Here is a 25,494-nt window from a genome sequence, read left to right as displayed (position 1 = left end):
TGGTTTCGATTTGCATATTTTTGTCGCGGGTGGTCGTGGTGGAGCGCAAAAGGACATAATTCATTTGTGGACAAGGGAGTGGAAGGGCGTGCTTTTCCGCTTCACCGCGACCAGCCCCGACAAAAATATGTAAACCGAAACCAAACCAGTTCTTCGACTGGTGCACCCGTTCACGAATTATTTAGCCCTGGGATTTAAGTGAGACACCCGGTACCTTAACAACACGAAGGCACATCTTGACGGGTAGAAACCATCATTGATAAGACAGGTTCTGCTGCTTCTAATTACTGTTACTAGATTCTTTGTACATTTAGGGTGTTTCACTTAAGAGTGGCCCCTATAATTATTAAATATATACTTAATATAAAAATTAGAAACCTTCTGCGTCATACTTATGAAGGGTTTTGCCGCCCAAACAGGTGGTTTCAATCAGCGTACCTCATTAATTTTTCTCATTAGCTTAATTGGACTCAAAAGATAAAACAATGTAACTTTAAGGTAAAGGAAAGGTAACTTTCTTTGCGCTAATTAGGTGCCCATGGCCACAATATATGTGTGTATAAAAACCTAAACAATAAAAATATAAAATAAAACGTAAAAAATAAAAATATGTACAAAGGCGTCCCACTCCTCGGTTATCGCCATCATCGCATACACGGCCATGATTCTATTACGCTGGCTACCACAAATCGAAACCGAAAAAATGCGTTCGTGACACGGGTTTTGGCTGTGCATGCAGTGGCATGGTGAACAGCGGTGTTCAGCAAAATCACAACAAAACTTCGATATTTAACCGGAATTTCACTGATCTGCGGGCCTGACACAGTTTGTTGGCAATCCACTAAAACTGCGAAAGTGCTGACGATGCAGCACAGTGCATGAAGCGTACCGCGGTTTCGCTTTGGGCTGGTGCGAACTTTAATGGCGGCTGCACACCCCTAGGTACTAGTTTCGGTTTCGGTTACCGAACCTGCAGCGATACGCTCGCGGATGAGCGTACCACGAAACCTCCGCGCGTCGCTTTGCAGCTGTTCTATTATTCATGTCCGTCTCTGTTACGTCAACGTACAAATGAAAGCGTACAACACTCAGTAGCTTCGTAGTAAGCTGCTATGATATTCGAAAAAATTCGAACATTCGAAAAGTTCGAATTTTGCGAATACGAATACGAATCAATTATCGCAAATATTCCATTCGTATGCGAAATTTCAAATATTTGCACACCTGTAGTTCGTATTATTAATTCGTATTATTCCCTGACATTTTTTAAATATGTTTCTGTTCACTCGGTGGCAGTTTTCTTGGGCGGTGAATCAGTGTACTGCCAGTGTTCAGCCAATGGACGTGTAATCCAGGTACGTCATCTTGTTTGGGTCCCGTTACGTTGAGGTCAACACAAAAGGAACGCGACTGATGTGTTGCGTCGTTCGCGATTTATGCGTGTACAAAACCGCAGTTTGCAGCTCCTTCTCTTCTCGCCTGCTCAAGACGCGCTTGAGGAGAGTTTGAGGCGACAAATGGAAAGCCTGTCCTCATTGGCGCGTTTCATGAGGAGGAGAGTGAGAAGGAAGGTGCACACTGCGGTTTCGTTCGCGCATAAATCACGTTCGCCTCAACGGTCGAGTACAGTTCCCTGTGTTGTCAAAGTAATGACATCCATCGTTCCGTACGGGATACTTTTTTTTTTTTACACTTTAGTTGCCCCTGTAAAACTTTCCACTTTTCACTAAGACTGTAACCTTCCAGGATTTCGCTACTCTGCACATCGATCATTCTCCGGAGCGCTTTCGTAAGTTTAGCGAAAGTATTCTTAGCGAAAGTATTTTGCATGGTCGTGTCGATGCATTTGTATGGTCCATAGGTTGTCAACCTCGGCTCTGAAACATCTGGCGCACCCAAAATAAGCACAGTTATTGCGTGACGTTACGGGAATGCATGCATAGGAGCGCGGGAGCACAACGCTAAATAAAAGAGACGATATTTTCTGACAGCTGTATTGAGCAGAATCAAAAGTTGGTTGTCTTGGTGGCAACAAGTGAACGCCCGTGGCTCAGAGGTTCCTGCAAAGACACGCGTGAAAGAAGTAGCTCGTCAAAACGTTCTTGCTACGAACCAGTGTTGTATCCGTTACCAAAAGAATGTAACGTGACAACGATACTCGTTACTGAGGCTAAAAATACTGAGATATCGATGTCGAAAGAATTCCTCAATAGCGAACGAGCTGGTGACTAGAATACTTGACGGGATACCTCAGAAACTGCACTCTTAAAAATGAACTTCACCACATAGCAGGCTTCTAGCCAACTATCATCCCGAATGACAACGTTCTCGCCCCTGATTTGTTGAAAACGAGAGGAGGAGCCTATTTTGTGTCCATTATGCATGGCACAAAATAGGCTCCTCCTCGTTTTCAACAAATCAGGGGCGAGAACGTTGTCATTCGGGATGATGGTTGGCTAGGAGCGTGCTATGTGGTGAAGTTCATTTTTAAGAGTGTGGGCGACGAGAACATACTTCTCGTGTTCTCGTTCAGTCCCAAGGGATCCTGGTCGGCTTCAATAGCCTTGGCAGCGCTTCCTACCCACGCAGCGATCGCGTGCCCAATGCATTGTCAAGGCTACTGAGAACGCTCCCCGAAGCTCGAGGCATCCTTCAGGGCTGAGTGAGAATACGGCGGGTGTGTGCATCTGTTCTCGTCGTCCCAGGTAACCTTACAAGGAACGCATTACCGTAAGGCGTGCTTGTTCCGCTATCGACTTAAAACGTAGCGCGATTAGTGCCGCTAATTCTTCGCGTCCCGCTATATACCTGAGGAGTACGGTGAGGAGGAAGTGCGGCAGAGGGCGCTCACACGTGACCATCCTTGCAGGACGTCCAGGGTATATATAGACAGTTAGCGAAACTCCCATAGGCCTATGCGCCTTGACGCTATGATAGAAACCGTCAGCGCCATGCATCCGTTGCGCGGACTACTATGATTGTAAATAAATCACGTCCGAGGTCACAGCAGTATGAATTATAAACAGTAGATAATTAGCCATGGCGCATTCGCCTACTTTATTAGTGTCCGCGCAGTACGTTTACTTTTCACAAATATGCTTTTTTTTATTTCTCCCTTATGTCCGTTCCTGGATCCAGTGGCGTTGATGCTCCCTTTGCGTCTTTCATCACAAATATGTCCAGAATGTCTTCGGCATACCCCGACTGATCCAGGGTCAAACTCCGATCAGCTCCACGCTGTATTCTTATAGAGAGAATGTGGCTAATTTCCCCGAGATCTTTTGATATCAAAGGTGGCTCCAATGCTTTGTTTGAACTTCCTTACTTTGTCTTCATTCCCCGCAACGATCAAGATGTCATCTACATACACTCGGCGATACCTTCCAGGTTGTCGAAATAGATACTGATCCGCGTTCGACCTAAGCCCACGCTCTTGAGAAGCTCGTCAAGTCTCACATTGCACTGCCTCCCGGACTGACGTAACCCGTACAAACCCCTCTTCAAAAGGAAGACGTCATCTCTATTTCCTTCATGAAGCAACGCTGGTTGTTCCATATAGATGCGTTCTTCCAGCTAGAGCACTGCACAGGCCTAATTTTCATGCCGGTGCCCGGTCCAGGCCCGGATGCTATGGCCCGCACCCGACCCGGGCCCGCCATCTTCTATAATTTCCAGCCCGACTCCGACGGCCAGGACCCAGCCCGTACCCGACTATTTCCATGCTCAGGCCCGGTACCAGCCCGCCTCTGCTCTATGTGTTCTCGAGGCCCGGAGGCGTATTTTGATTTACTAAAAAGCACAGCGCAGCCAGGGACTTAGCTAATTGGTGGAGCGTGAGGAGGTACACTCTAACGGAGCGGCTGTGTTTCTCTGCCGGCAAGCCGCTCTGTGCTTGGTGCTTGCTTGCTTGAGAAGAAACGCACAGCGGCGCGCGGGCGATATGTATGTACCTTGCGGTTCAAGAGAAGCTCACCTCCGTTTTATTCCGCATGCACTGGTGTTAGCTCCCCTTTCTCGAACTCTCACGCGAACGAAATATGTCAGAACAGCTAACCTAACTGACCCTCGTGCCGGACTCTCACGGGTACGAAATATGTCCCAGCACCTAACCTAAGTCATCATCGTGCCGGACTCTCAGCGCGCCCGCCACACCAATCGTCCCCAAATGTGTGTGAGTGCACGTGTGAAATCCAGACCCATTACACGAAATAAGCATGGTCACATATAAAAGTGATAGTTCTCAGATGAGAATACCATGATATCCCACATCCAATGGGGGAAAAAAGTGACATGGAAATTCAACTGTCCCGTCTCGTGAAATATGTTCGCGTACATGCCCGACCATGACAGGCGTTGTCAAGCCCGTACCCGGCACGGGCCCGGTGGCTGAAATCCGAGCCCGGCCCAGGCCCGCATAAAAAAAACGCAAAGCCCAGCCCGGCCTGGCGCGCGGGCCGGGCTCGGGCTTTCGGGTAAGCACGGGCCCGTGCAGTGCTCTACTTCCAACAATCCATTGGTGTAGGCGGCCGTAATGTCGATTTGGTGTGCGGGCCACCCTCTTTCGACTGCTAAAGCCAAAAGTATGCGAACCGATTTCAGCTTTATCACTGGCGAAAATGTATCCTTGAAGTCAATTCCTTCAACCATGGAAGTAGCCACAGACGACCAGCCTGGCTTTATACCTGTCTCGATCACTGTTTTCGTTATACTTCTCCCGGAAGACCCATTTGCTTTTCATGACATGTCGATCTTTCGGCCGAGGAACTACCTCCCATGTTTCGTTGTTCATCAAATTTGTTAGCTCCTCTTGGATGGCTTTTGTCCATTCGGTTCCGTCATCGCTGGCAGTGCTTCTACAGTTCTTGGATGCGGCAGGACATCGCTTCTTTTTACTGCAAAGCACGAATAACTTTGCTTTGGCTTAGGAACGGAGTTGCCTCAGGACAGAAGCCAGAGACTGTTCTTCTTCTAGGAAGAAGAACAGTCTCTGTTCGAAATATCGGCGGCTTCTGTCCTGAGGCAACTCCCTTCCTAAGCCAAAGCAAAGTTATTCGTGCTTTGCAGTAAAAAGAAGCGATTTCCAAGAAGTCAATGGTCCAAGTTCTGAACCAGCGACTCTGATGCTGCTGCCCAGACGTTTCGAGCGGTTAGCCGCCAAGCCAAAGCAAACGTAGATGGGTAGAAATCCAGCGAACCGGTAGAGATGTAGGAAGGGAGTTGCCTCAGGACAGAAGCCAGAGACTGTTCTTCTTCTAGGAAGGACAGCAGTCTCTGTTCGAAATATCGGCGGCTTCTGTCAAGTTGCTTCAGGACAGAAGCCAGAGGCTGTTCTTCTTCTAGGAAGAAGAACAGTGTCTGTTCGAAATATCGGCGGCTTCTGTCCTGAGGCAACTCCCTTCCTACATCTCTACCGGTTCGCCGGATTTCTACCCATCTACGTTTGCTTTGGCTTGGCGGCTAACCGCTCGAAACGTCTGGGTAGCAGCATCAGAGTCGCTGGTTCAGAACTTGGACCATTGTCGACGTCAATTATAGTTGGAGGGCACACGTCTGCAGTCGCTGGCACAACCTCCGACGGATCCACAGGCGCTTTCGTGGGGTTTTCCCGTCAAGGCTATCACAACAAGTCTAAACTCACGGTACCATCGCTGAATCCGAATTTACAAGCTGGGTGAGTGTGTCGTTTATGCTCTTGCAAAGCAAGCTATCTTCGTCAAAGAAAGTGTTACGCCTGACGAAGAAACTGTCGGTTTCTCTGTCCCACAACTTGTTCCATTTTGCGTTCTCGGGGTACCCGACCAACATATACTGTACTGCCTCGGGGTCCAATTTGGACTGTTTCTTTATGGCCCAGGCTCTGCATCCATATGCCCTTATGTGGCTGATACGGACTTATTTTCCAAAACACAGCGCCTCTGGCACCTGCCCGCACACGGAGTTGAAGTAACACTGATTTCGTAGGTAACCGGCAGTTACAAGTGTGTCGGCCCAGATTGTTTTGGGAATACCAAACTCTAGCAGGAGCATAGATGGGCATTCTGGCGAAACCTCACTCGCCCTCACCCTCACGGCCCTCTCGGGCACATGCCCTCACTCGCCCTCACCATAAGGGCTCTCACAAGCGCAAGCCCTCACTCGCCCTCACCCTCATCGCCCTCACGAGCACATGCTCTCACTCGCCCTCACAGCCTTCACTCACTCTTACGGCCTTCACAAACGCAAGCCCTCATTCTCCCTCACCCTCACAAGCACATGCCCTCATGGCCCTCACAACTGCACGCTCCGACAGCCAACGGTCCTGTTGCAACGCTTATATTCAGTCCTGATTCTCCGTCGAAAATTGTTATAAAATGCGAAATAGTTGTTGCCCACTGTAACCTAACTACTGTAGTTATGACTATCATTTTTTCGCAGTACATTTTAACTACGTTTTAACCACCATGCAGTAATTGCAGTAATTGCAAGTATCTAACTACTGCGCATCCCTGGTCCTTAAAGTGTGTTTCTAATGTACACCCATTGGACACTCATAAAACACCCTCGTAGTTTCACGGAGATGTAGCGAAGGGCGTACCTGCAAAAAAGTGAGGTGTTGTCCTCATTTTACACCCTAAAGGGTGCAGAAAGCTTTATTGCCAATGAAAAAATTACTAGGAAGCAAGCGAGCTGGTGAAGATGATGCATGATATAAAACCCCGAGACTTGGGAACACGAAGGGACAGACACAAACACGAAGTCGACGATTTCGTGTTTGTGTCTGTCCCTTCGTGTTCCCTAGTCTCGGGGGTTTTATATCAAGCTTTATTGTGTTAATCTTGAGTGTCAGCTGGGTAGACTTCCCGAAGGGACCTGCCACCACCCCCCCCAACCGCCCCCGGGAAAGGTCCGGGGTGGGGGGGGGAGGAGGCTCAGGTACTCAAGTCCCCCGCAATCGCTTCCTATGCTTGCTGCAAGTATTAAAATCTGATTTTCGAATTAAGCGCTCACTGGGAAAGGAAATGTAAAAGAACAATCACAGGACATAACATACACTTAGCCCGTTTAACGTAGGTTCCTGGCAAGAAAAACTGCATTTTTGTTGCCTTCAGCCATGACGTCATGTCGCGGGCAGGTCACATATTAACAAGCCTGCAGGCGTATCGTTCGAAGCATTTTACCTACGAAGCATTTAGCATTTAGCGACGCGTATTGTCGTGCATGTTCCGTTGACGAGCAAACATTTACTGTTTAGATAAACATCGCAATTTAAACGTTGCAAGATTACCGGAGTTATTGTGTGTTCCTTGGTGGTATACTGACCAGTAGGCTTTCTCATTCAAGATGATCCGACTGAGCTTCACATTCTTAGCAGGTCGCCGTCGCAGACCGCGCTCACTAGTCGTTGAGGCGAAGTTGGCTCCAAGATGCGACGGTGCTGAAATACATCGTTACTGTTCAAATAATAAGTTGACTTCGAGTGCTGTCCGAAAAATTCCCGGTCTTACACCGAAACGCACGCAAACCTTTTCATATCGCGCGTGTTTTCCAAATAACGCGGTATAGCGACATGTAAATGTTTACCGATGGCAGCATGCCGTGCACAGCAATTAGTCAATGGAGGTAGGTAGAGAACTGCGTTGTCTTGACCAGTGATTTATCCAGACACCCCCTACACCCCCCAACACCCCCGAAATGTTCAGTGACACCCCCTAACTTTTTCAGCTGTGTACACCCTACAAGAGGTGCCCCTGCGGTTTGATGTCGGTAATGATATGTTAAGGTGTGATGACGTAACTATAATAATGTAGCACAGTGTGTTACATACAGTGCCTACGACCAGCTGAAGCATCCGGATCACCAAGTCCCGCCCCTGTCGGCAACATGTTTCTCCCAGTAACTAGTTCTTCCTTCGTAGTCCTACTTTACTTAGGCGCTACGTACGTATGCTAACTATAAGTTGTAGCGTACAAATCATAGCTAGCTGTCGCAGCCATTGTATCAAACGTTCCGCATTGAAGTGGTATATCCAAACCTGAGCTGGTGGAGCGAACAAGGAACGCCAAGAGGAAGAGGACTAGAAACACGGCGACCACAGCTGCCATTACCACCGCCATGGCAGCATTCTTCCCGACTGGCATTTTTGGCATCTTGTATTTTCTGCAAATATATATAGAGCAGTATATATAGCGCTTGAACCCATATTGTGATTTCATCCACATTCTTCAAACGCTAAATATGGATTGCTAAACATGCATTGCGCTAATCATTGCACGCTATTAGTGGGAAGCTTATTCAGTGACTTATCAAGACCTTAATTCTCATGCCCTGATGACAAAAGCTCAGTCGTTGGCTGTGCCGTCCGTAGAGGGCGGAACATTACATTAATTAAATTACCATATAGGAATTACTGAAACATGACGACGAACATCTTTGGGGAACGCCAAATGTGCCTGTCCCTAATTAACCTCTTTACGTCGCCCGCGTGAGTCGCTCTGAGCGTGAGAGGTCCGTGTGCCGTGAGTCGTGGTGAAAGGGCTCGCCATTGTTGGCCTCACCGAGGTGGGCAACGTGACGACTGACGCCAGCTGGGTGAATATGCGTCCTGGGCCAGCTTCTAAGGGAACAGTGCCGACATATGTCTGAAAGCGTCTGAGGAAAACCGAGGAAAAATCCCAGACAGCACAGCCATCACCGGGATTCGAACCCGGTTACCTTCCAGTCTCGACGTGACATGGCCAGCACGCTAACCATAGAGCCACGCGAGCTGTTCCATGAGTCGTGGAGTCCACAATGCAAAAGCCACCTAAGTAAGCCAACAAGAAAAGAGGAGGCTCCGCTCCAGCATAGCGGAGGACGTAATACCCCTGCCTTCTCTCAATGGAGGATAAATTTTACGCAGTATCCCCAACACTCGTGGGGACGTCAGTACAAAGACAAGTCATTGTTAAAACGCAACATCGCCGCATAACGCTGCTCGGACCCCAAAGTCATTTCCAGCACTTTCCACCTTTTCCACCACTGATGGCGCATTTTGGCATGAGTAACTGATGCGCCGTTAAAATGCGAATCATCGTTTAGAACGATATCATTCCAGCACTCGCCGCGCTGACAACGCTTGTGGCAGCCCGGGGACGACGACGATGCGCCACAAATACCGGGCGACATGGCACAACCCAGTCAGTTTCAACAGTCAGTGTACCAGACTGTAATGTCCGATGTCTGGGTCACCAAACGTAGAGGAACACCACTTCCACAATACGCTGTTTAACGTTTCTTGGCGGGGAGGAAGGGGAAAAAAACGCGGGATGTCCAAAAAGGCCTCTCAGTTTCAAGACATCAGAAGACATCAGAAGAAGAATGCTGTCATTCAGAATGCTTGGCTAGGACCGTGTTGCGCTGGCTAGTTTTCAAGTTAAAGTAACAGAGTAGGTATGTACAGCAACAGTAACTGGACGATTAGACTGGTGCATTGCTAAACAATGTGCTTATCGTGGCAGCGACATGTTCCTTGGAGGACATCCTGCCTCTTATATAGGCCGCCTTTATAGGAAACCACCTGTCGACATTAGTCCTGCAGTGAATATGGAAAACATTCGATTCAGTTGCCACCTAAGCCAGTTGCCAGTGCTGGATCTGGACTCGGGATACCCCATATTCTAGGTGTTCTTAACCGGTGAGAGGAATTTGAGGGTATCACGGGAAGAACGACACCATTAACATTCGCCTATAGATCGGCACTTGCCCCCACTCCTGTATCGTTCATATGACATCATCGTCGTACGCATGCGAGGTGTTCTAGTGGTAACGTCGGGCGGAAAGTGCAATACCTCCACGAAACTAGAAAGAAACCGTAAGATACTTTCCACTTCAATTCTGTTACCTTTGAGTCGATATCGAAACTCCGTCACACTAGCCTAAGCACGCTAGCTGAAACTTCTGTTTGCAGAGCTGTTGTAGCCAATTCAATCGAGGCAAAGTGGAAAGAGCGACACATCTGGTATTCATGGCAGCTACAAGCAGGTAAGGTAGGCTTCTCTAGTCTACTATAGCTTCACCTAACAGGAACGTGCCTAGAAGGAACCTGCAAGGAACATGCCACTACATACACTCTTAGAAATGAACTTCACCACATAGCACGCTCCTAGCCAACCATCATCCCGAATGACAACGTTCTCGCCCCTGATTTGTTGAAAACGGGAGGATGAGCCTATTTTGTGGCCATTATGCACGGCACAAAATAGGCTCCTCCTCCCGTTTTCAACAAATCAGAGGCGAGAACGTTGTCATTCGGGATGATGGTTGGCTAGGAGCGTGCTATGTGGTGAAGTTCATTTCTAAGAGTGTAGATGCGAGGCAATGTAAGCCAATCTACGGTCTTACATGCGCTTCCACCTCGATCATGCGCAGCACCTGTGAGGTGAAGCACGTCCTACATCACGTTTGTCTCCCCGATTCTTGCACAGTAGACTTTTCTACAATTTTTTGGTGTAAATGGCTTGTCCAATGGCGCACACCTTTCTGGAGTTGCCTTTGCACCCGAATGAAGGGGTGTTTTCTAAAACACCCTTTAATTAGACGTATTCCTCATAAAACACTCCAATAATGGGCGTCTAAAAACAAAAACACCTTTAAAAGGGGAGTATTCTATCGAAAACGCCTTTTAGGATGGAGTTGTTTTCTGGCGAATACTCCCTCTCAAATACCCACTGTAATACAAGTTCCGCCGGCAGCATGCCGAGACATAGAGTTCGTACAGTTTTCGTGAGACTCCTGTATACTCCGTTCTGCTCATGCTCAAGCTCATGCTTCCTACTTCAACGTTACACCAGCTCGCTTGTGTACTTTCTCTCTCTTCGACATACAGTTCGACGATCTTGCTTCTACGGCAAGCACCACCCTTACTGTGGTTGAGGTTTTAATATTGTGTTTTTAACTCAGGTTATCGTCTATAATGTAATTACTCGCTGAGCGGAGCTGTGCAACCAGCATAATTTTAACACCATTTTAACACCACATTCCCCGTTCAAATTGGGTGTAAAAAAGGTGTATTGGATGTAAACACATGTTTTAACGCCTCACTTTACAACCTTAAAGGAGCTATGAACTGTACCAAGCGAGCCCGCCGACTGTGTCGGCTCAAAACGGCGATTTCAACGTGTTGTCTGTGACACCTTTTGTATAGATGAATCTGACGAGTGCGTATCTTCAGCACATAGCACGCTCCTAACCAACCATCATCCCAATTGACAACGTTCTCGCCCATGATTTGTTGATAACGAGAGGCGGAGCCTATTATGTATCTATTATGCACGGCTACAAAATGGGCTGCGCCTCCGGTTTTCAACAAATCTAGGGCGAGAACGTTGTCATTCGGGATGATGGTTGGCTAGGAGCGTGCCATGTAGTGAAGATCATCTTGAAAAGGGTAATGCAGAACGTTATGTGTACCTCCGCGTTGGCGTCTGATTGGGTGCTACAATTCTTCAGATGACGTAACGATGGATAGAGGTATCCGGACGGCGGTGCCTCTAGTCGCCCGAATACGAATGAGAGTGCGTTTTTATAGTAACGCTGCACAAATTATGAAGGAGATGAATTGAACAATAAATTGTAAATAGAATTACGAAGCGTAGAAGAACAATATTACATCTATTAGACCCGTAACTAAATACATGCAGATAGAAGTCCTTACCTCCTTTAATGATAGACATTGGATAGAATGTGGTAGGGAAAGGTGGGGCAAGATGAGACAGAAATCTGCAATTGAATATGGAATTTTTATTTTTGGTCGAGAGCTTCTGATATGTAAGTAGGACAACGGACGTAGCCAGTTCGAAAAGAACCATAAAACAAGAAATACAAAAATGCAGATTGTCTCATTTTGCCCCAACCCTCGGGGCAAGAGGGGACATCCTGTGGCGCAATATGAGACACGCCGTGATAATTCACCATAGAACTTCTTTTTCTTTGCAAGTCAAGCACCTACACAGCCCCATTGAGCCCACCGCCTACACGATGTGCAATAATACCACAGAACCCGGTGCTATTTCCCTCCACCGTCCTTTGCAAACAAGGACCCGCAAGTCTGATGTGTCGCTGGTCGCTCGCGCTCTTGATTGCGCTCCTGCTTTGCTGGAAATATCCTAGCCAATGTACAACCAAGGAATCTCTGAGGAACAAGCATAAAGTTACCTAATAGTTGACTTGTCAGTTTCTAAATTACATTAAATATAAATTGCACTACACTTAAATTACATTAAGTTGTCGTGTCTTACCCCGTGGGTATAATCGGATGCATTAATTTTTCAGTTAAATAGTTAGTTAGTAAATTAGTAGAATAAAGTAAACCTTGAGATAACTGATGTTCTGAGGCTGGAACATAGAAGGGACAATCACATACAAGGCCTCAAGTTGCCTAAGAAATTAACGATGAAAGATGAAAGTCACTGAAAAGGTTAGCCAGCTGTAGGACTCGAACCCACATCTTCTGGATTACCGGTCCAGGGCTCTACCAATTGAGCTAAGCTAACACGCCTTCTCAGCGACTTCCAGGGTGCGTCATCTGAAGGGACAAATCAGTCACTCTCTCTCACTCATCCTCCTTTCACTCTTACATTTTTGCGCACTCATACACACATTCATACGACAGGGATCGACGCAAGCGGCAATTGTTGAGCATGAGACAACTGATGTTCTGAGGCTGGAACAACATAGAAGGGACAATCACATACAAGGCCTCAAGTTGCCTAAGAAATTAGGCAGAAGTAACCGATTTTTTTTTTTCTCTCTTCAACGCACACTCTTAAAAATGAACTTCACCGCATAGCACGCTGCTAGCCAACCATCATCTCGAATGATATCGTTATCTGCCCTGATTTGTTGAAAACGGGAGGCGTACGTCTTTTCTGTGACACTTATGCTGTTCATAATTGTCACAAAAAGGCGTACGCCCCCCGTTTTCAACAAATCAAGGCAGATAACGATATTCGAGATAATGGCTGGCTAGGAGCGTGCTATGTGGTGAAGTTCATTTCTAAGAGTGCAAACACCAATCCCGAGAATTCTCAAGTGCAATAAGGAGGACAGCAACCTATGAGTAAAGTTTGAAGCGAGTGGAGCAACGCGAGTCTGGGACAGGCCACGTCGAGCTAAAAATGTATCATCTTGGCCTGTGTCTCATCTTGCCCCACCTTACCCCATATATATACACTCTTAACAATGAACTTCACCGCATAGCACGCTTCTAGCCAACCACCATCTCGAATGATATCGTTATCTGCCCTGATTTGTTGAAAGCGGCAGGCGTACGCCTTTTTTGTGACACTTATGCTGTTCATAATTGTCACAAAAAGGGCGTACGCCTCCCGTTTTCAACAAATCAGGGCAGATAACGATATCATTCGACATGATGGTTGGATAGGAGCGTGCTATGCGGTGAAGTTCATTTCTAAGAGTGTAGATATTACATCTTTTGTAACGCTCTTCTCGCACCCTCTCCTTCACTCTGAGGAACAGAAAAGGGTGTTGTTATAAAAATATACCTGTTTTGAGCGAATAAAGGTGTCAAATTTAGAGTGTGGAAAGGGCTAAAGCTGGAATAACAGGGACGCTCACTTGTCGTGGAGTCTCTGTTACACGACTTGGTCTGAGCTCTGTGCGTTTAGCGACCCCCGTCACTGAGAGACGGAACTCAATGCGCATAATATTGTACCTGAGCAGAGGAAGACTTACTTGAGTACATTCTCTTTGGCCCCTCCCTTAGTAGCAGTGGGCTTCTCAATTGTGGGCGCTGCACTTTTCGTTGTTGCTGTTGGAGGAGCTGCAACTTGAAATTCGGCATGCTGTTTCTCAGCCCAATCCTCGCCGAGTTGTCCCGCGCACTGAGGGAATACGTATCCGTGCGCCGGACACGTGTCCGTTTCATGGTTTCTGTTTTCAAATTCTGCACTCCCTTGCATCATCAGATCCGGGCTGAGATGCCCTGCACACGCCGGCGACATGTGTCCGTAACCTGGAGTGACGTCCACGATCTCTACTCTGATAACGTCTGCGGGATTGGCGGTCGGCAGCTCTGGCTCGGTTTGCTGTTCCCTTGACCGCAACTCCCACTGTGTTTGTTGGGATTCGTCTTTGACATTCTTTCGGGCACGCTGCTGCGACTTTTCCGTGGCAGACGTTTTCCTCTTTTTTTTCTTTTTGTCTTTCGAGTGAGGCCCTGCGCTAAAGGACAAAATGAAGGCGTTAAATCTCAGAAATCCTAGAGCACGATTCATGAGGGCTACAGCTCTCCCTTGCGACAGAACTCCAGGCAGTTATCCTTTCTAATTTGAGAGGAGAGCTTGTTGTGTCCAATTAACACTCTGGCAAATTAAATAACTAATTAATTACATCAGACTCGCCAGCTGGCAATTCAAATACTGCTCCAAGGGCCGATGTGTCACCTGGAAAGCTCAAGTGTGAAGAAAGTCAACTGGAAAGAATTGAATGCGTTCGAAAACACCGTGTTGTGTCTGTCCCTTCGTGTTCCCTAGTCTCGGGGTTTTACATTATTAACCTTTTCTAGGTGTTTCGAAGATATGCTTTGTTGGCTCTTTCGTATTTGGCAGTAAAAGAGAGCCAGCGAAGTAAGAGAATACACAATCCAATGTCCGCTCATGGGCACGTTCTCACGTGGTATTTTTATATTTTGCAGGCTGTCTAAAAAGGCCAAGCAAAGCGTACCATGTTGTAAATACAGCGGTCGGGTGTTTCTTACAGGGCCACTACCAACTAAAATCACTACGGGCTCCTGATTATGGAACGTCCTTGCAACATCATCGCCATCCGTTTTACCTGCACTGTTAAAACATAACTTCACCTTGCAATGCTCCCAAACTCTACCGTTCATGCAGTTTCACTTTTTCAGAACTGCACAAACTCTTCACTCTGCAGCCATACGCGGGCTGAAATTGCCTTTTCTTGCACAGATTTGTCAAGGAAGCAAGCTTACCCATTCACTATAGGGAAGTCGGGGCCTACATATGCTTCCTGTGACAGCATGTATGGTAGTTGTGGAACATATGGATGGGGTGTTTGCCCGATGCAGTAGCCGCATTGATGCTCGTTTGCTTGTTTGGCTGAGACAGGTATCTGTCTCACACTGTACAGCGGCTGAATCCACGGTTCTTGACCGCTTGTTGAGTCTGGCGGCTGATTCCTAAGTCCCATTACTTGGTTCATCTGGAAGGAACGGGTATCAAATTGTTGAACAGCAGGCGGACCCGATTGTTCCACTATTCCTGGACATGTTGAGTTGAAGGTCTGCGCGGGCTGCTGAAGATGGCTGTTTTCCGGTGCTTCATACATTACAACTGGAGCAACCCACTCCTGTCCCTGAACAGGTTCCCTAGGCCATGCATTTTGCGTGCCTATCGTGCGTACCAATTCCTGTTGCTGAACAACTCCTGTTTCAAAAAAATTTTGCACTCCTATATGTGCTAACGATTTCTCCTGCTGAATGTATCCCGCTGTCGGATTTTGCTTTTCTGTTTGAGGTACCCATTCCTTCTGCTGTAGATATCCTGTTGTTGGAGTTTCTTGGATTTCCGTTAGAGCTGCCCATTCCGGTATGTTCGTCGCAATAGGAACTAACAGTATGTCAGGATCTCGGACCTGCCCTGTGGCAACGGAACCCGCAAATCCACAAGGATCTCCGCCAATGTCTGAAAGTGGTTTAGGCCTTGAAATAGTTCGTTGTTGTTCCACGCCCTTCCCTAGCACGTCGTCATCTATTGGACTCGTCTTCCCCACCATCTGCTCTGGCGTCATGGGCATTCCAGGGCAAGGTCCACGTGTGCGTATTGCAGGAGCTGCGTTAGTAAGAATGCTGACGTTAGTGTCCACCGGAGCTGCATTGTCTTTCTGAGTTTTCCTGCCTCCACTGTGGCGAGAAACATCACTACGCGTAGCGTGTTCATCCTTGAACGCTCCAGCCAGTACTCCAGATGTCGGCGCGGCACCTTCTTTACGCGTTACTAGGGGTGGCCTCTCGCTAACATGATCATGGTTCATCTTTGCAGGCAACTTTAACGGAGGCACAGGTGGAACTTCGCTGGCTGCTCCGGTAGGTGTTCTGGTTGCAACAGTAGTAGCTGCCAATGGGCTTACATGGGCCGCCGGAGCAGCGCGAGACAGTTCTGCACCTGGTATTTCTCTGGGTGGTCCTGTTCTGGGTGGTGGATTTGAAGCATTGGGCATAATCTGCAAGCTGCCATAAAGTGATATTGTGTTACCCGCATTGTCACTGACTCATTCGTTTCTCTGTGCAGCGTAATGCACATGGTGCCTCAAGAATCCTACTGTCCCCCAAAATCCTTATAAAAAACCTTCTGGAGACTATTCTCGGCTCTGTCAGAGTGCAGTGTTGTAGTTTCTTAACAGATGTTACGAGCCAATGCACTTCCTACCCCCCGTCACTGAGCTAAAGGAGCCGGACCGCGGGACTGGCCTGAGCGACGCCACAGCCACCACTGAGTCGAGTACGCCGTGACGAAGCTGACGAATTCTCAGTGGCAAATGAGAGCTGACGACTGCTCACTATACTATTGCTACACTCTTAAAAATGAGCTTCACCACATAGCACGCTCCTAGCTAACCATCGTCCCGAATGACAACGTTCTCGCCCTAGATTAGTTGAAAACGGGAGGAGGAGCCTATTTTGTGTCATTATGCACGGCACAGAATAGGCTCCGCCTCCCGTTTTCAACAAATCAAGGGCGAGCACGTTGTCATTCGGGATGATGGTTGGCTAGGAGCGTGCTATGTGGTGGAGTTCATTTCTAAGAGTGTACGTCACGCGTAGTGACGCCATCGACAGATTAGAGTTTTAGTGGGTCGTACGCAAAGGCGATAGCGTACGTAACGAACAGCCTTGGTGGTTCTGCGCACTGCGCGAAGCTCTCTTTCTGTTATGGGCGCGCGCAGAACCATCAACGCTATGCCTTTCGTACGCAAAGGCGATAGCGTACGATCTACTAAAGCTCTCTATTATACCTCGCCTCAAACGGCGAGTCGCACCGCACATGGCTGGTTTTTCACGGCGCTCTTGCAAATTGAACCTGTAGAAGTAAAGCCTGGTCCGCACTATTGCGTTTCAATGTGTCCGTCAGTGTTGCACCAATCTGCGAACTGACTCAAGCCCCTTCGAAAGCAACAAACGCATAGGTTCGCGGAGTTCAATTTTTGGACGGAGCGACGCAAGAAATGCCGGTCGTTGCCCAGTAACTGTCCCGCTCTTCTACCATCTCGAACTTCTCTAACGCCTCTACCACTTTGCATCTGGGTCTGCTTTTTTGTTTTTCTTCTCTGGTCATAAGATCTTACTCATATAATCCACGTTAAAACAAAGTTTGAAAAATGCTGTTGTTTTGCTTGTGGAAATGGATATGACTTCCGCGTATACACATTGCACGTGAAATCATGAAGTAAAACTTGTGCAGAGGAGAGAACGTTATTCATTGCACGTTTACGATTACGTTGAATTGCAGCATAATTATGAATGCTGTCATAACGCGCGTCATTCCACTGCATTTCAACGATGAATCTGCGTTGTATCCTTGCATGACAATTCGCACGTTGAATTTTCCACGTACAATCTGCGCGAAATCGATGTTCGTACTTCGCATTTCGCATAGTATAACGATATTCAACCTGGATTTTATATTTCACCAACTGTAGAGGAACACCACACTCTTGAAAAAAATGTGTACTTTAACTCCTTTTTTTGCCACATATATAACACCCTTTTGGAGAGTATAATTACGCTCAAAAGGGTGTCTCCTCACTACCTCAAGGGAGTAGCAAAACACCTTTCTTCCTACTGGAGAGTTGCGAGAAGGTGTTTGCTATCCCCTTGAGGGAGTGAGGAGACACCCTTTTGAGCGTAATTGTACTCTCTAAAAGGGTGTTATATATGTGGCAAGGAAAGGAGTTAAAGTACACCCTTTTTTTTAAGAGTGCAGTTGTTTCCTGGCTACCGCTCAGCACGGACCTGTGTTCTCATTATTAGCATTGGCTACACAACCATCTGTGCTGACTGGGTGCGCTGCACACTGAGGGCTTCAAGCAATTCTCAATGTTGTTTTAGTGCTGTTATTGCACTGACTCTGCCAATACGGTCAAGTCTCGAGTTATGAACGGTTGACTTCGTGGAAAAATCGTTCATAAATCGTACGTTTCAGAAATTGAGGTTTGGAATGTACAAGGGGAAGAAGTATCTTCTCTCGGGGGCCATGGTTCATAAAGCGAAGGAATTCGGAAACTGAGGGCTCATAAATGTAGAGGGTTGGCTGTATTGCGCAAATGTGACCTGACTCCGAGAAATGTAAGACCCCGAGACTAGGGAACACGAAAGGACAGCCTCGGGGTTTTACATTATGCATCATCTTCACCAGCTCGCTTGCTTCCTAGCCATTTTTTCATTGTCGTGACCTGACTGTTGCGATAAAACGGCTAGTAAACAGCAAATCATCGAAGGAATTATACTTACGGCAGAGCCGAGCGCTACAAAGGGACCGAGATTACATTCTTCTTCCTCTCCCTCGCCTTCATCCACCAAGGCAGGTTGACCAGTGTAAACCATAGCTAAACGTGACCACGTTTGCTAGTGGTGCCCCGTAAAGATGCTAAACGTGTTCGTACAAGTCGCACCCCACCACCAGCAGCACCACCTCGTACAAACAGAGATACAGTGCCGAAAAAATGGAGGTACTGAAGTACAGTGCAGGGTGTGCGACGGGACACGTGAAAAGTTTGAAAAGTACAGACAGTACGTAAGGTGCCAGGAATAGACTCCACTGTCCCGTGTGAAGGGCCCCGAATGATAGTAAATGGTACGAAGCCGATGAAAAAGGGACTATTCGACAGTGCCCTCCCCCCCCCCTCCCAAGTAGGAGTCGCTATAGTGTAGTTATCCGCCCTGAGCAGGTGCATGTTCGTGTGCAAGTTGCTGGGGCGCCAAAAGTTGACTGACGGGGAGGGCAACGAAAGTGCGTCAGACAACCCTCGGACCGTCGAGGTCGAGTGGTGGTGCTTAAACGTGGCATGTGGCTCGGTGGATCATGCGTCCTGAGCCGACTTCACAGGAATCTGTGCCGGCATCTGTCTTAAAGCTCGTCTGAGGAAAACCCAGGGAAGACGCCCAGACAGACCAGCCGACGCCCAGATTTGAACCTGGGTCGCCTCACAGTCTCGGCGTGTAATATCATCATCCTAGCCACAGGAGCTGGTCCGTCGGGAGTTAGATAGAGTCACTAAATAAGCTTATTTAGTGACTCTAGAGTTAGACTGCCAGTGAAAAGACAGGTGTTCGTAGCGAGGACGACGAGTGCGATGCCAAAATAATAATAATAATAATAATAATAATTATTATTATTATTAGTAGTAGTAGTAGTAGTAGTAGCAGTAGTAGTAGTATTGGTGGTGGTAGTTGTATTTCCACAAAAGCGATTGTAGTGGCAGCCGTGAAAAAAGAAAAAAAAGAGACTTGTCAGAATTGTTTACGACCGATTTGTGAGTCGGACGTGGTACTTCAGCTGTAACAATATTCTATCTAAGCTGAGCATGATGCCCTAAGTAATAGACGACAGCTGCGTGATATGATATTGTTTCACAAGCTTGTTCATGGAACAATGGATGCTCCCGCACTTTTGCCTGAGGTTTGCTTTTACGCCCCTCCAAAGCTAACTAGGTTTCCTTCTACATTTTACCCTGGTTTCCCTTATATATCCTCTCCGATTGTTCGAATGCAGTGTTTTTACAATGACTTCCAAAATAATGATGTTGATATTTTTTCTGATTTGAAGGTTTTTAGAACTGCTGTCTATTCTTGTTTGTGTCTCTAATGTTGCTTAGCGCTTTTTTGTTTTCTCTATATTATTTACTGTATTAGTGTTTTGTATCAATTAGAGTGCACCTGCGTGTAGGCTTCAGCTGTTGGTGGGCACTGACAATAAATAAATAAATAAATGTGATGCATTACCCTTCGCTGATAAAAAGATATTCAAACTATGATGTTGTTCGGCTTCCCTTACCATTGAGTTGACTGTATTTCGCGTCTAGCTTTTTATATATTCTAAAAGTGTTTTAGAAATTTTTGGAATAGTTCATCTCGTTTTCTCATCGTATGTTTGTTTGCAAGGGGAAAAAAGAGGATCGTCTGTACGATGTTGCGTGTCATCCATGGTTTGCATGGAAGCCTAGGCATTATGTCGTCACGTCTAGGCATTGGTTTGTGAACAAACGAAAAAGATGCGCTGCATGCAGTTGCTACACAGGAGAAAAACATATTGTATGCATCCTCCGGATCCTGACAATCCATGACATCATCCCAGTCAGTAGCTTCAATTTCCTCTCTAAATTTCAGTAACTGTGCTTCATTAATTTCTTGTTGCTCTACAGTTCTTTTACGCCCAGGACTCCGCAAGCAGCAGGCTAAAAAGATAGGGAACTATATGTACGTCCGTACAGATAGTTCCGCTGCTTATATCAGAATAGGTGTAGTTTGTGAGGAATGCGTCTATTGTCGTGCAGCTATTCATAGTGATTCGGGTGGGAGAGTTTGTTTTGGTGAAAAAGCCGTTTCATTCAAGCAGTTGCAGTAGTTCTGCCTGCCGTGCCGAAGACCTCAATATATCAATGCTGATATCACCACCTGAAAATAGCGTAAGCCTGTTAAGCTGAAATAAATCAGATTCTCCAGAAAAAAAAAAAGGAGGAGACGTCGCCATCGGGGACACGGTGTATAACACAGTAAACATTACTTCAGACAACAGGGAAAGCACTTCATAATCAACGGTGCACACGCTGTACCATGACAGAATATCACAACATATGTTTCTTATTAAAAGTGACACCCCGCCACCTCATCTCGAGGTACGATTAGGGCAAAATATTTCGTACCTCGGTAAATCAAATGCATCCTGATCATCTCTATACCATGTTTCTGTGAACATAAGTGTATCACAACAGAACTTGCACCGCTGGAGGAAACTTTGAATTTTGTCCATTTTGCTGGCAGCACTTTGCAGGTTCGCATGTACTAGTTTTAATCCAGTACTACTGAGCATTTTGCATACATCACCTGGTAGTATATTTTCGTAGTTCATAGTATACGAGTAGAGTACATATCAGGCACAGCGTTTCCACAATTTTAGACAGGTCATCAACTGCTTCGATTCGAATGGCCCTACTGCCCGTTTCCTTTCTGACAAAAATCCTTCAATATTTAGTTCATACAAAAGCGTACATATTCTCACGAACATTTTTACGAGACTGTCAGAACAGGGTCTGATTTTGTTTCTGTGAGGTTCCCCTGTATGTAAGTCATTTTCGTAGATTCACCTGCTTCATAAGCTGCCACAACGCCCCGGCCACAAGTTCCTTTCATTACGATTCAAGAATTTTACTATCACTTTTGGCACCCTGCCTGGTTTCGCTGGAAGTAGGTGAATAGCTTCAGTGTTTTCTTTTGTAAGAGGCGGAACTTGGAAGACCTGGGATATAGCATTCACATTTTGATAAAGATCCTCGTTCGCAGTAATTGAAATGCCGTCTAGTTCAATTATTCAATCGACCGTACTACTCCAGCCTATATTTAAATGAATTTGAGTGTCATCTGTCTTACATTGATTGACTTCGATAACACCAACCTGCTTTTAAGTTCTTTGATATCTGTACCTTACTGATCCATACGTTCTAGTACTTCATCATATTTTGCCCACAGCATTGCCTTAGATATCTCGATGCTATGCACACAGTTTGAACAATTAGAAGTAGCTTTCAATATGAACCTAGCAAGCGCCTACAACAAGCTCGGGTGAGATCTGGAAGTAGGGGCAGGACGCACGAAATATCTGACAAATACAGAGATATCTTTGCCTGTCTGTCTGTTGTGAGCTTGAGTGGAAACCCACCGGCGACTTAGAACCTACGTGATTATGTTCTCGCAAATATTACTGGGAATGAGGGATAAACGGGAATGTATAGGGAAAAGGGGACACATCGAGACCAAAACAGTCAACTTGTCTAGTCCCCTTCTGGCGCAAGCAGCTCCATCTTTCGACGATAGCATCGTTCCACACTTTTGATTCGTTCAGAACAGTGTCACGGTTCTGTGTAGAGCAGATCGCTCCCGAGACAACAAAATCTGGTTCCTGGCCTCAACAGTAAATTTTCTCTGACTACACTTATTGTCTGTGGGGTCAATTAATGCTTTCACAAGAAGCACGGAAGTTGGCACGTACTTGTAGGTCCTTCCCTCGCAGTCTTCCCAAACTCTAGTAAATTATGGCGTCTCTCTCGGCTGCAAAAATGGCGCTTACCAGTGTCATACAGCTGTGAGGCAAATTCCAACAAGTGCCTCAACTTGGAAACGTAAAGGTGGTATGTACATCGCAGATAAAAGCAATACACAGCAAAATATTGAGCAGAGCAAAGCCTGGGACGTTCAAGGATAAACGGCGCACAGATACTGTTGTGGATGACTTCATGGAATATTACTGTCTGGTGTGACATGAGAAGTACTAACCGAACCAGGAGAGGGTTCAGTGCAAGGTTTTGAAACACTGATTGCATTGGGATTGCAGCATGTTATACCTGCCTAGTATACCTACGTTTGACATGACGGCACGGCAAATCCCTGATTTTTGTCTTATGCAATGGCCAATTGCTTGAACATACACTCTTAAACCCGTACCTTTTATTGTAACTTTTAGAAGCATGTAACTTCTGTATAGACGTAGATTTCGAGATTTCTTATAGGTTACACCACTGTAACGTATATTTAGAGGTTAAAAGCGACCAAGGTCATGTCTTTACAACACGAATCGAAGTTACATCTCGGAAAAAACAAAAACAGCTTGTTGTAACTTATAAATGTACCCTCTACTCCGACACTGTAACTTCTAAGCGAAATCTCCAACGATAATCTCTTTGTTAGTTTCTTATCGTTTGTTTTCCTTTTGTTTTTCAGCATAATGCCGCGTTTCAGCCTCCCATTCGAGACGACAGTTGCGAATCTACGCTGTTATTTTTTATCTGTTTCAGCGTCACCTATACGTCAACTACATGTTATCAATGCTGTATGAACACAGATTATATGTTCGCAGTCTGAAATACTGATAGTATGTTTCTTTCTAAAGGGTGGAAAACAATTGTCAATGCCGCAACCACCAAGATTTCCGATTTCGCTGCGTAGCCGAGCCTGGTCTAGGTCTATCCACACTGAGAGCGGTTTCCTTGAAACGCTTAACGCTCGTCGTCCGTCCGTTAACAAGTGTAATCTGTTTTAATCAGGGGTTTTCCTCGCGTTTATCATAGTACCCTCAGGAACAACGGAAAAGCTAGATGTCGCTAGCAAACAAGTATATTTTCGGTGTTCTCAGGGGAAAGTGTAGTGAGTGCGAAGATTGCAAAGAATATATAACCGAAAACGAACGTCACCACCGCAGCCCTAATTCACACACTTCATACACTGGGTAAGTGTACATTTTGTGCTAGGTACGTGCGTTATTTTGATAGCAAGAGCTCTTAGTGCAGGTTTGTTGTGATTATGGCAAGCGTTTTGCGGTCCTGCATATGAACGCCACTTACGCTTGCTACTTTTCTGCTCTTACTTGGTCGCCAAGTCAATACACCGGCGTGCATTTTGCGAGCTGCGGATATATGCATCGAGATATATAATTCGCAGCTTCCTACTTGTTGTATTCTTACGATATTCTAAGACTCAATCGCGGAGTGAACGCCTTCCCGCATTTATGCTGCTTTGTACCTTGTGCTTTGTACGGATTTGAATGGTTCCGTAAATGTTACTCTCATTGCCCAAACTTTTGTTCCCAGGATCCCACATGCAGGTTCACATACCGTCACCAGCGCAATGCAGTACCTCACAAACTCGTCCCAGAGCGCCTCCAACGCTGATAACGCAGTAATGTAGTGTCTCCTGCGTTACTGTACACTCATATTCCTCAAGGTTGTGTGCGTTTTATGTAATACTGTATTGCCATTTGCGCTCGCCTCTGCAACACGAATGTGGAATAAATTTTTTTCTGTTGCAGTTCTCCATTTCGTTGGGTGTGTTCAGCTTAGCAAACATAGGTCAGTTGTTTTGACTCGCTAGCTTCCTCGCACTTTTATGCATTCCTTCTCACTTAGAAGATAGTTCTTTTTTCCCCATACATGGTAAAGCGACCATGGTTTCTCCTCACACCAGAATCGCACTTGTGCACAATGTGTCACCTCTCGACAGACTTCTGTTTTTGTAATATACATATGTTCAAGATCTCCTTTTCTGCTGGTTCATTTTGGTACCTTGGTGTGTTCTGTAAATGTCTGTCCATATCCCACGCACAGGATGTTTGTTTTTATTCGCATCACACCAGCGCTCATTTGACAGGTGGGTTATGTTAATTTTCGCAAACTAACCCATCCGTAGTTACAAACATTTCTGACATTTCCTGACGCATGTGTTTGTAACTACGGATCGACTAATTAGCAAAGATTCACTTAACCCACCTGCCAAATGAGCGCTACTCTGTTGCGAATAAAAATGAACATCCTGTATAAAAAGCCGCACGTTGGCGTAACCTTTACGGGCAGGTGCTGGATTGAAGGCCGTAACCTCTAATTAGTGGGTTTCCTTGTAACTTTTATAAAAGGTGTCACTCAGAGGGTACCTGGTAGCTTCTGAAATAGAGGGTAAAATATTGCGATTTTTTACCCTTTACTAAAGGGTACGGAGTTAAGAGTGTACCCCTAGCCTGTTGCTACGTGCCCCAAGGTTGGGGCATATTGAAACACTCAGCCTCCTGTTGCATATTAAAAGTTTTTAGCCATGTTGTCGTGAAATATTGGCGTCATTTTTATTCCGCAGTATCCAGAGGGGTCAACAGTGCCTCACCCCCCCCCCCCCCCCCATACATACACACCCCCAAGTGCGTTTGGAATTAGGACGGTTTTCCCACAAAAAGTTTCAACTTGCCCCTCCTCTAGTAGGTAACTTCATGTAGAAGTAAGAAGCGGTGGCCGATGATGCTATTACTGACAGTACCTTCCCGAGTACCTTCCGGAAGCCCCTTTATGCCGACAAGGGTGCAGTAACCGGCAGAGGGGCAGTAAATTAACTCCGAAGGGAGTAAAGGCAGCCGTTACCCCCTTCCGACTCCCAAAGTATACCCCTCTTTTAAGAGTGTAGCTTTGGCTGTTTAGTACAAGGTAGTTTATGTGCATTTTCTATTGGAGGCTCTGGTCTAAAACGACTCTGAAAAAACTGGTGCTTCTCTCATTTGGGTACCCTCGGGGGGAAGTTGGAATCTGTGCATATCTGAGCTTTCCGGTGAATGGAAACAGTATACGCTCTCGTCTTAGATGTCGATCACTGTATCCATGTCAGAGTTCATAAGGGCGTCACATCCAATGCTGATTTGCCCGTCAGGACTTTCCGATAGTTCAGATACGCACGTCATCATCGGCATCGGAGAT

The 25,494-nt window shown here is 46.4% G+C and overlaps 1 protein-coding gene across 4 annotated transcripts; it reads right to left on the bottom strand.

Annotated features, from left to right (window-relative positions):
• Positions 1–1,978: 1,978 nt before the first annotated feature.
• Positions 1,979–18,574, bottom strand: LOC135399643 (uncharacterized). Of its 4 annotated transcripts, none has more exons than XM_064631369.1 (7): positions 18,506–18,574; positions 15,253–16,225; positions 14,969–15,198; positions 13,711–14,199; positions 8,012–8,136; positions 7,300–7,414; positions 1,979–2,060 (listed from the first exon to the last, which is right to left on the bottom strand). In XM_064631369.1, the coding sequence occupies exons 2-7, from the start codon at positions 16,213–16,215 to the stop codon at positions 2,051–2,053; spliced, it is 1,932 nt and encodes a 643-aa protein (XP_064487439.1). In that variant the 5' UTR covers positions 16,216–16,225; positions 18,506–18,574; the 3' UTR covers positions 1,979–2,050. The 4 variants fall into 4 exon arrangements, with proteins under 4 accessions (XP_064487439.1, XP_064487440.1, XP_064487438.1 ...); XM_064631370.1 differs by having other exon boundaries at positions 14,969–15,827; positions 15,894–16,225; XM_064631368.1 differs by having other exon boundaries at positions 14,969–16,225.
• Between the last annotated feature and the right edge of the window lie 6,920 nt (positions 18,575–25,494).

This window comes from Ornithodoros turicata, chromosome 7 (genome assembly GCF_037126465.1).
Source record: "Ornithodoros turicata isolate Travis chromosome 7, ASM3712646v1, whole genome shotgun sequence".
Classification (NCBI taxonomy): Eukaryota; Metazoa; Arthropoda; class Arachnida; order Ixodida; family Argasidae; genus Ornithodoros; species Ornithodoros turicata.
This window is presented reverse-complemented; position numbering and strand designations above follow the sequence as displayed.